Below are 12,113 nucleotides of genomic sequence, written 5' to 3'. Positions count from 1 at the left end.
ATCCACCTTATCCTCAAGGTGGAAACTCGTCAACCAAATCAGGTGCTGTGCGCGGAACATCTTCCGTCGGGCAGCGGCGCAGCTTGGTTTGAGATGGTATAACTAGTTGTTGTGCGCGGGTGGATTCCCGTCAGGCAACGACGTAGCTATGGATCGATCGGTGTGGCTAGTTGTTGTGCGCGGTGGATTCCCGTCGGACAACGACATAGCTGTGATTCGGTCGGTGTTTTGGAGGGTGAGATCGTGATGAAAGCACCAATTTGATAGGATAACCCTCCTATCGGGTTGATCGGCGTCAGTCAGCGATCGATAAATATCTGTGGCGGGCGAGTGCCCGACTCGACCGTCTAGCAAGACGGTTTTATCACTTTGGAGAAGCCAATGAACGATAAAATAATATTGATAATCTGGATTGCCTTCAAATGATTAAAATGACTCCTATTTATAATGCTAATAACTAACTTAATGAACAAGAAAACAAAGATACGTAAAAGATATGCAAATCCCTAATTTAACTAACTAAATAATGCACCAGTTGTTAAGGTCTTTTTCCCTTAACGGCGATCGGCGGCTGTCGCTCGACGATCGAAATTGCTTCGGCGCCCTGGCACAGGGTCGGGGGAAATAATAGTTTCGATTTGTGTGCGGGTTCTTCCCGACAGGAATCCACCGTGCACAACAACTAGCCACACCGATCGATCCATAGCTACGTCGTTGCCCGACGGGAATCCACTCGGGCACAACAACTAGTTATACCATCTCAAAACAAGCTGCGCCGCTGCCTGACAAAAGATGTTCCACGCACAGCACCAGGTTTGGTTGTCGAGTTTCCACCTTGAGGATAAAGTGGATTTCAACCGTGTGGGAGTTGATACGAGCATTAGCATTATTTAGTTAGTTAAATTAGGAATTTGCGTATCTTTTCAATATCTTTGTTTTCTTGTTTATTAAGCTAGTTATTAGCATTATAAATGAGATTTATTGTAATCATTTGAGAAATCAATCGAGAATATCAATATTATTTTATCATTCATTGGCTTCTCCAAAGTGAGAAAACTGTCTTGCTTGACGAGCAAGTCGGGCACTCGCCTGCGATAGATATTTATCGATCGCCGATCTACGGAAGCCGATCAACCCGATAAGAGGTTTATCCTAACAGAAAAGTACTCCATTTCTTTCTCTTTTCAACGTCAAAAGGAAGAAAATAATACTAAATCTAATTTAATTTATGATCAAATTCAATTTTTGAAATAAAAGAAAAATACTACAAATTTTGCTCACCGACGGTATGTTGGATATTGTATTTAATATCTCAAAATATGTGAATAGATGAGCTTGTGAATGAAATTGCAAGTTCGAATTTCACCATTTTGTTCATGAAATATACCAACATGACTGTTCTTATATTCAATTTCCTTCTCTAATGAAAAAAATCATAAAAGGCAAATAAAAAACTCATTATGTAAGAGTATATGTACCAATTTAAAAACAGTGTCATGTAAGATTATGAGTTTTGTGTGACAAAATTAATATTGGACAAATTCAGTATCATGCATTCTGACAGGAAAAAAATGGACAAGAAATCAAATAATGGTTGCAATCCACTTAGATTTTGCCAACAAAGGTGGTCCAAATATTTTCCCAGCATGTTGATGGCAACCATGTGCTTTGTTAGAAGCACAGAATCACAGCTACCAACATGTGGTTTGTGCACAGACAACATGGAGCTGTCTACACACACTGATTGCTTTTATTTCAACAATTCATCCCTTGAAGAAATGGACTACTCACACTAGACGACAGACCGCCCTAATACCCTACCCGTCTGCCCCTTTCTCGCGAGGAACAAAAAAAAAGCTATTAAACGAACACATATCACTATATCAGGTTCGAGTCCACCATAATGCACTCTTCAAATTTAATGGTGCAGCTACCAAAATGATCAGAAGAAGTGCATTAAAAAGCAAGCATTTTGATTTTCTTTTTATCATATCCCAACAATGGGGAAATCAATATACGTTTTTCTCCTCACGAGAATTCACATGTTACAGCCCTATGAATCATCATGAATTGCCACCAGTGATATGTTAGCTATTGCATACGACTGTCTATAAAGCCGTAAGCAAACTACTCGGTAAGCAAGTCAGCTTATGAAGGAAAATAAGGGAAACGGAATGTGTTTAGGCGAGAGAGGTTGAAGTTAGCTTGCCATTTTAAAGCCATTAGTGCCGGTCATGGATGGTCCAGCCGCATAGAAATTTAGACCCCTCGTCCGGCCAGGGGCCCCACTCTTGATCGAGGATAAGTCCAGCACAAACCTGCAAGAAAAAGCTCGAGTAATCAAGATTTCATCATAGTATTATGTTTGTAACTTCATTTCAATAGGCAATTACATGTTGTTAGCCGGTTTCTCTTGCTGTGGAGTAGTGCAGTTTATGAGGATCTTCTTGTCGATTTTTGAGATGGTGTGTTCCAGAGGCACGTGGACCGTCTCTGGAACTGAAAAACGAGTGCGTTAATCTCATTTTACAAGCAACAGATTGCACAAAAAGCATGTAGTTGGATAGAATAAAACACTCACCTGATAACTTGGTGGCTTTGCCACTTCCATCATTCAGGCCTAATAATTTCTGCAAGATTTTGTGAGATTCAATCTCTGTATCATGTTGAAAATATGAACAAACATATACAGAGAAAAATAATAGTAAGATTCAATCACTTTAAGATTCTCGTAACACATCTCCAGATCATCGTTGATCAAGCAATGATCAAAGAGCTCGGACGAGGTTCCCTGATCAATCTCCATCTTAGCATTTCTTAGTCGCTTTTGGATCTGCTCTTCTGTCTCAGTCCCCCTTAATAAAATAAAAAGAGCTTCATGTCAATAACACTAGACTTGATGCATAGAAAGGAAACGAGGCTTAGCCTACCTAGCACGAAGGCGTTTCTCGAGCTGCTCGAATGAAGGAGGGCGGATAAAGACAAATATGGCCTCGAGAGAGCTAGCCTTGACAGATCTAGCCCCTTGAACATCAATGTCGAGAATGCATCTCTACAAAAAATCAAGAATCACAAATTCATATTCAAACTACAAGCTAATCATGTCTGATCAATGAAACGACGATTTGGTACCTTTCCTTGGTCGGTAACCATCTCAACCGCCTCCACACTGGTTCCATAGAGGTTCCCATGAACATCTGCAAACTCTAGGAACTTTCCATCCTGTATATCTTTCTCCATCACATGACGCTCTGTGAAATGATAGTGGACGCCATTCTGCTCGTTGTTTCTTGGAGCACGGGTGGTGTGGCTCACTGAGAACCCAAACATCATTGGGAAGTCCTCCATCAATTTGGCAATGAGGGTGCCCTTACCAACTCCCGAAGGACCACTTATGACAACTGGTATTTGAGCCTCTCCCACCACACCTTTACTCCAAGCAACCACTTCAGTCCCTACTCGAGCTCTCTGCTCTCTCACAAACGCAGTGTTAACCTAAAACGTCGGATCAAAGGCATCAAAACGAGCTAATTATACAGCAACCATACATACATACCCTACAAATCATCAGTTTCTCACAAATGATACTAAAAGGGACAAACCTCAAGGAACCAAAAGCAATCATCTGAGGTCGAGTTACCCTTGATGACCAAAATCCGATCTTCATCCAAGACTATAGCCGAGTGTCCCTTTGACAGGGCAGGTTTCGTCCCAAACACAGTTGGGATCACCCTAACAACACAATTCAAGATTCTGAGCTACCTTATTATTCAAATTCAAGAAAACTGAACTAAACATCACGATTCTCGAGCGACCGTTACCATTCGCTCGTGGATTTATCTAAAATCCGAACTCCAATGGAGGAATCAGATCCATTTCCCATTGCACCAATGGCAAACTGAATTCAAATCAAGAAAAAAAGGTCCAAGATTTATCCATAACCAAGGATACTTGAAGCATAGCATTTCATTCAAGATATTGAATCATCATACTGTTCTATTGCAGCCCATGTTGATGATTGTTTCGCAGCCCTTCGATTTCAAGAGAAGCCCATTTGAAACATCATCATCAGCAATGAAAGCTGGAGCTTCCCCCTGATCATAACACACACACACACACACAATTAAGCCCATTTTTCACAAAATCAATTTATTTATTTATTTTCATTCCACCCAAAAGTGAACAAGAATGGATCATAAATATGAGCACTCACCATTGATAGAGGCGATCCAAGCAATCAACAGCTAATCTGTTACAAGAGAAAACGTAAGGAGACATGAGATCCAAATACACTTCTAATGCTCACAGCTCTCATTGCTCATAAAATCACTACACACACTGATTGATCTACTGATTAAAAAAAAGATTTAATATTGGTATAATCAAAGCCTCAAATAACAGAAAGCCGACTTCCCCGCCACATTATTTGAGCAATCAAAACAAAAATTTCATCACATTTAATTTAATTTTATTTTATTTTATTTTATTGTCCCTTACCTCGTACACTTGAGTTATGCGCGTGCAACGAAAATGGTCAATCAAAGATGAGATTTTGAAGGCAGGGGAGACTTGGAAATGAGAAAGTGTGAAAGTTTGCAAGAAATTTTGGGAGGGAGAGAGGCACCCATTTTAGAAAATAAAGGCGACTAATAATAAGAATGAAGTGTGCAGCTTGAAAGAGGTGGATTTCGAATTGAGTTCACTAAGCAATTTGACGGCGTCATGTCCCTTTCTAGGTCTAGATTCATTCACTTTCTAGAATTGCTCCCTCCTTTTTTTTTATTCTTTTTTTCTCCACAAGTTGGGAAATTTTAATTGGAATAAACACCTGAAATTAGAAAATCGGACTATTCTTGAATTACTAGTTTTTATTTATTTTGTTTTATTGCGATTTACAACATCATGGTGTTAATGATGGTTTCATCACTTGAAATTATAAATATAGAATTTTGTCGATGTCGTATTCTTCACTATATACGCATTAGTTTTTTAATCTCGGAACAAAATTCATTATATTACTTAAATTGTTAAAAAAAACATTACATTAACTGTCATTGTTCTTTTCTCAAAATATCGTCATCACTAATAAATAATATATGAGCATACAAAAAATAAGCTAAAACTAGAATATATAGTTTTCTGTGAATTTGTGGTTTTGGTCTATTGAATCAGAAAATGTATTTCTGCGGTCCAATATATTCCTAAGACAATTTTGCTAAAAATAGTACTCCACTTCATGAGTGATTCAATTTTGTATTTTGTTGATATGATTTTATTTACAATATATTGAACAAGATTTGTGTTAAAATGACAACTCCTCTTAAAATAACACCGTGACACCGCTTATACAGCAATATTATAAACGCAACACATTAATATTACAAACACTATACAGCAATCTATAGATTATTGTATAGTGTGTTGGATATTGCTGTTCAAGAAAAATTGCTGTATAAAGACCAGCAAATTGCTGCCCGTCTTTTTCCAGATTTTTTTTTGCCACGTGGCAGCTTATTATTCATCCACGTGTAAAAATGATTGACTATGAATAGTGGTATGGTATTATTTTAAGGGGTGGTGGCCTATTGAACAATATACATGATCGAAATAACTTACATTTATTAAAATGAATCGAAGTTCAATTTATATTTTATGAAGCTTCCGTTTCGGTTAATAGGTAAATATTCGAATAGTATTTATAAATTTAAGGACAATTTGGTAAGATGATAAATCATTTATCTTGGAGTTTTATGAACCAAAATAATTTTAAATGTGTGTTTTTATATTTTTATTTATTTATTTTCACTGAAACTATTACTAGTTGACTAGAGTATGCACGAAATTATAAAATATATCGGTAATTTGTAATTAAAAATATAATAATAGCTCCAAGCGGCATTGGTAGTTAGGTCAGTATATTAATTCAACTGGACCCCACTAAATTGAAATTGCAGAATCTATGGAGTTAAAGTTTTATTGCTAGAAAACAGGATTTACGTTAGTATCAATTTAACAAAACATAATAAATTGCAGATGCCTGGCATATTAATGACCACGTATTTTGTATCAAGAGAACTGACCAATGTTTTAAAAATCGGATCGGCCGATGAACCGGTGAAGTTACTGGTTCACGGTTCAATCGGTCCGATCGATTCAATCACTGGTCGAATCGTTTTACCTTGCAAATATATATAATTAAATATATTTATACAAAATATATTAAATTCAATGAGTGATAAATTATAATTAGTAATATATAACAAAAACATATACTATTAAACTTTGTATATAAATTAAATAAAAAGAGCATTTAAAATAAGTGAATGATAAATTTTAAATAATAACTAAATACATAAATTATTAATTAGAATAACTAAAAAAGTACAATATTTTTCATATATAAATAAATAAAATTTATATTAATTCAAAAATGTTTATGTGGTGAAATAATATTATAGACAATATATAAAAATAAACATGAATTTTTAGTTAAATTAGATAAATATATACTATATTAGTATTATTAGTTAATACATAAATTAAACATGATTTATTAATAAGTTTGGAGTATTATTTAGTAAATATGGAGTAATAAACCATGTTAATAATATATATACTACAATATTAATACTTAGATAAAATCTATTATTTATATACATTATACAAATAAAAGTAAAATTTAGTGAGGGATAGTTAATATTAAGCATATCACAACTAATAGTAATTATTTAAAAGTATAAAATTAAACACAAATTATTAATTTGCGTGGACAAAAAATTATAGGTTTAATGTATAACAATAATTAATGCTCATAATATTTCATTCAAGTACATGTGGTGGAGTGGTAGAGATGTTGGTCTCTTGACTCATACGGTTCGCGGTCCGACCGGTCGAACCGGTCGGTCAGGTCCGGTTTTTAAAACATTGGAACTGAGAGAAGGGGTGTCTGTTCACATTTTATTGTCTCGTGATTTCTTAGAGTCCACAAATACATTACTGCTCCCTCCGTCCCAGATAATTCGTCCCAATATTCCATTTCGGTCCGTCCCACATAATTTGTCCCACTTCACTTTTACTATTTTTGGTATTGGACCCCATATTCCACTAACTCATTCCTACTCACATTTTATTATAAAACTAATACTTTAAAAGTAGGACCCACCTCTCACCAATTTTTTCAACTCACTCTCCATTAAATTTCTTAAAACCCGTGTCGGGTCAAAGTGTCCCAAATTATCTGGGACGGAGGGATTATTATGTTTCAAACTTGAAAATTGTAAATTCACTTCATTTTAGAGCATTCATAGTGGGGCGGAGGATAGCCCGGATGATGCATCCTCCCCCTATCCTCCGCCATTGCAGGGGTTCGAATGATGCGCCCTCCATCCTCCGCGCCTTATGCATCGTTCGCGGACTATGCACACATTTTTGCATCCTTCGGCCTATCCTCCGCCCCATTGCAGGGGGTAAGGAGGATAGTCCGGACTGTGCACACATTTTTCATTTTTTTTTATTTTTTTGGTATTTTCTTCTTACTTCATTTCACACCTTTCACTACACTCTCTTCCCCGTCTCAATTTTTCTCTAAATTCAATAATGAATTCTGACGATTTTCCATTTTTGCAAGCATAAAAAAAAATTGACAATAGGATTTGCCTTTAATTTATGGTGTTTTTATATTTGTTCGTGCTAATTGATATGTTTGCAAACATACAAAATAAAAAACAAATACAAGGAGTAGTAGTTAAAACTATAGGGCGGACTTTAGGGCGCCTCACATTTAGGTGGAAGAATAGGAGAATAAAATAATGATGTGGCGGAGCATAGGGCGGAATTTAGGGCGGACTTGGATGCCCTACGTATCATCACAATCACATTTTCGATACTTTACTTTTTAACAAATTGCAAATTAGATAATTATCTCAAAATTAGAAACATAAAACGTTAAAATAGAAATTTGGAAATTAATCATTGATGAAATTTTAGACCGGTAAGGATCACTTACCACAATTCCTCCTGCATCTACTAATACACACACACATACAAACATGTGTGATGGATTCCACCATCACTTATCATGATTGTGTGTGTGTATTAGGTAATGGAGGAGGAATTGTGGTAGGTGATCCATTCCGATTTTAGACAACTTAATTTTTTGTTACTATTTTCAAAATTTCATGTTTCTTGATTGGCGCCAATAAATGCAGTCAAATAAAAGTGGTTGAATGTGGACTGGACCATAAAGTTAGGCTTAGCACACTATGACTAGACAAAGTATTGATAATCACATGACTTTGGCCCATGTGACGTGACATATTATACTAGATAACAATTAAATTCATTAAAATACATCATATAACAATCTCTTAAACTGCATTATCCACCGATCTATTCTATAAAGTGACTGGTAGCTACTATAAGTATGATTTGGAATTTAAAAATTTAATAAAATAAATTTTTTAGCCGACTGTCCAATTAAAAATTTTACTACTTTTGCAAAAAAGGTGTTTCTATCTTAAGAAATCTAGGAATAGATCCGACGTAGTAAGGGCATCCACTATAGGGGCGGCGCGCCGGCCGCCCCCTTCCCGGCTACGCCGCGGCGGCGTATAGTGGCGGACGCGTCCGCCCCGGGGGCGGACGAATTTGTTGGGGCGGAAGGGGTAGCGCCGGCTTTGCGGCGAGGACGAGCCGCTGGAGAGAGAAAAGCGGCGGACCGCCGGTTCCGCCTTTTTTTTTTTTTTTTTAAATTTCGATTTTTTATTTAATTTATTCCACTCCACACCCATTTAAATTAAATACCCACCAATTTGTCTTCCACTCCACACCCATTTTCACTCCACCCCCAATTTCACAACCCTAAACCCTAGATTTTACCGAGATGCACGGGAGAGACGAAGATTCACCCGGCACGGAAGAATCGGGATATGGATACTATCCTTCTTCCCAGCCATCTCAGCTGTGGGGATCGAGTCCCAGTCCCCCTCCATTCCAGGCGTGGTCACCGACATCCCCGCCATGGCAACAAAGCCAATATCGGGCTCAATCTTCTCATCAGAGGAATTTGGGTCGTTCGGCGTTTGGGGATTATCGACCCACTATGGACTCGCCCAACCATCCGAGGCCGGATACCCCTTCTCACTCTTTCCAGCGCACCCAGACTCCTTTGTCTGATTTCGATAGGTTCACAATAGAGCAGATGATGGGGATGATGAGTCCGGGCCTTCCGGAGACCCCGCCGACGAGATCTGGCGGCGACGGCGGTGGTGGGAGAGGCGGCGGCAACGGTGGTGGTGGGAGGGGCGGCGGCAACGGTGGTGGTGGGAGGGGCGGCGACAACGGTGATGGTGGGAGGGGCGGCGGCAACGGCGGTGGGGGGAGAGACGGCGGCGGCGACGGCGGTGGCGACGGCGGTGGGGGGCGGGCCGGCGGCGACGGCGATGGGGATGGCAGCGGCGGTAGCGATTCGCCGGTAACAAGTCGGGCCGTGCACTACACCAAAGACGAGTCGATTGCTGTAGCGAGGGCATGGGATGCCGTCACATCCGACCCCTGTGTTGGCACCGATCAGACCGAGATTGGCTTTTGGAAGCGCGTTTTGTTGACCTACAATGAGTTCAAGCCGAGAGGCGCCAAACCGCGTGACGCGGAACAGATCCGGAAAAAGTTTGGGAGGATTCTGACACCCACCAGGAAGTTCGCGGGCATCTACGGCAACAACCTTATCAACGCTGAGAGTGGCCGCAACGAAGCCGACGTGAAGGCTCTCTCCGTGTCCCAATACAACGCGCTATACAAGCCTAAGTTCACCCAGTGGGAGGAGTTCCGCGTTCTCGAGAACTGCCCGAAATTCAAGGCCATCTGTGCAGAGGAGACCGAGGGTCACGCGGCGAAGCGCAACAGACGCAACAGAGCCGGGAACTACAGCAGCAGCAGCGGCGGACACTCAATCGACCTCAACGACGCCCAAGCGGAGGAGCCCTCTGATACACACACCAGGCGCTCACGCCCTCCGGGGCAGAAGGCCAGTATCCGCAGCGCCCGGATGTCTGCAGGTTCCTCCCGCTACTCGGCGGCCGCGTCTGGATCGCGGGGCGCGCAGGCGCCTTCTGGAGCTCAGTCCGTGGACCATGGGGCCCATGTGGTCTTGAACAGGAACCTGAATGTGCAGTTGATGAAACAACTGCAAGATAACTGCCGTTTCTACGAGTCGGCCACCGACCCGATCACCAAGTCGATATACTATGAGCTGATGTGTAGGATCAGAGAGGAGCTGGGGCTGACTGGTCCAGGGGCGACACCGGGGGCGACGGGGGCAGGGGCGGCGGCGCCGGGGGGAGTGGGCGACGAAGATGAGGCCGATGTTTCCGACTCCGCCACCGAGTAGATGGTGGCGGTGTTTTTATTTGTTTTTGTATGTTTTTTTTTAAAATGTTCGTTGTGTAATTTTCCGGTATCCATGAATACAACGAATATTTGGTCTCATCGCACTTTTTAATTTTATTATTTATTGTCTTGTTCTTTAATTATTTTTAGTCCGATAATTTTAATTGTAAAATTGAATTAAAAAATACAACAAGAAAAATAAAGTGAAAGTTGTCCACTATTGCTGCGGACACTTTTTTTTGGGGCTGTGGACAAATAAAATGAGACTATGGACAAAAAAAAAAGTTGTCCACCAAAACTTGTCCACCTATAGTGGATGCTCTAATAGTATATACTCTCCATTGACTTTTGAATGACAACAAGTGCTTATTATATATTGTAGTAGTATTAAATACTACTCCTAGTACTCCAATTCAACTTTGCTAGATTAAGTTTTGTTGGTTGTGAAGTTTAAAATTTTGATTAAAGCGAATATTGTAGTGTATCATTTTATCACTTAAAGTAGATCCCATAGCACAATGCAAAAATTTTATTTATACTCCTATTTAGTTTTTGGAGGAATGTATTTATTTGTTTTTTTTTTTGAATTCATCCCAAATTTATATCTTGGCCATTAATTAATCCTCACGGATGCCCGGAATTCCATTACGTGACAAATGTGATTAGAACAAATCAATTAGGTCCCAAATTCTACACAACGTTGTTTTTGTTTCAACTGAATTGCTGTCACCACACAAAAAATCACTCATTTTGTTTTCATACACTATATTTAAAAGTTAAACGTTGCAATAATGATATGTCAAATTATTTGAAATTAATCCTGCATAATTACACTTTTGCTAGCCTGGCTCCTATAAGGCATGTCACATCAATTGGATGCTAATTTTTCATCATTTTTTTATTTATGTTGACAACTGACAACGTTTCTAAAATTTTATGTTAAGATATTACATATAAAGTGAAAAATTTAGCATTAATTGGCTATTAGTATATAGTACGGAGTACTCTATTTTTTATCAGACAATTTTGTTGGTACTATTAACGTAACTTGGTAAGATTTTGCAAGTTTGCAACTACATAGAAAATGAAAGGTGTGGCACGAAACTTCTAGGAAGGTGAGTGAGATATATTCATTCATCGAATGAAGACACATTTTAATCAACATAAACAATACAAATTAATACTACTACTAGTATTTTGGGTTTAAGCCCAACTATTGTATGATTTTCATGTGACCGAACGAAATATGAATTGGGTCCAATTATTCCTCCTGGCCTATCATATGTTATGGATTTATGGGGTAGTACTATATTGTGACAATTTAGGAAGCGATATTCATGGATTCATTAAATCATTCCACGTATTACTATATTATACTCCTTTCGTTCCCCATAGTCTATTTTTTCATTTTGATTCTTTCAATAAAATTAGTCCACCTCTATTTTTGGCAAGTTTTTCTCATTATTCCTCACTAAGAATATATACTTCAGTCACTTTTTTCTTCTATCTTTTTCCAACTATACAAATTTCGCATTGAAACTCATGCCAGCCTCAAAGTTCCTATTTTTAGAGTATCATACGAAGATCTTACTAATTTTATTCATGGAGGTTTTCAAAACATCTTATATCAATAGAGGTTCATGTCCATTATTTCACACGCTAGCTAATGGTTAATGAATGAAAAAAATGTTACACATGCATGTATATAGTTTGTTACGATGACAACA

General features: G+C 38.7%; 1 protein-coding gene across 1 annotated transcript; it reads right to left on the bottom strand.

Moving 5' to 3' along the window:
• Window positions 1–1,956: 1,956 nt before the first annotated feature.
• Window positions 1,957–4,678, bottom strand: LOC125188395 (guanylate kinase 2-like). The gene is made up of 11 exons (XM_048085209.2): window positions 4,498–4,678; window positions 4,214–4,249; window positions 3,993–4,094; window positions 3,822–3,898; window positions 3,603–3,732; window positions 3,133–3,495; window positions 2,931–3,052; window positions 2,720–2,855; window positions 2,582–2,630; window positions 2,394–2,499; window positions 1,957–2,318 (listed from the first exon to the last, which is right to left on the bottom strand). Exons 2-11 carry the CDS (start codon window positions 4,214–4,216, stop codon window positions 2,201–2,203), a joined length of 1,206 nt encoding a protein of 401 aa, XP_047941166.1. The 5' UTR covers window positions 4,217–4,249; window positions 4,498–4,678; the 3' UTR covers window positions 1,957–2,200.
• Window positions 4,679–12,113: the final 7,435 nt, after the last annotated feature.

The sequence above is a fragment of the Salvia hispanica genome, chromosome 5 (assembly GCF_029641045.1).
Source record: "Salvia hispanica isolate PSC_SH4W2 chromosome 5, Shi_PSC_v1, whole genome shotgun sequence".
NCBI classification, from domain to species: Eukaryota; Viridiplantae; Streptophyta; class Magnoliopsida; order Lamiales; family Lamiaceae; genus Salvia; species Salvia hispanica.
Note: the sequence above shows the minus strand (reverse complement) of the source record. Positions and strands in the feature narration are given on the sequence as shown.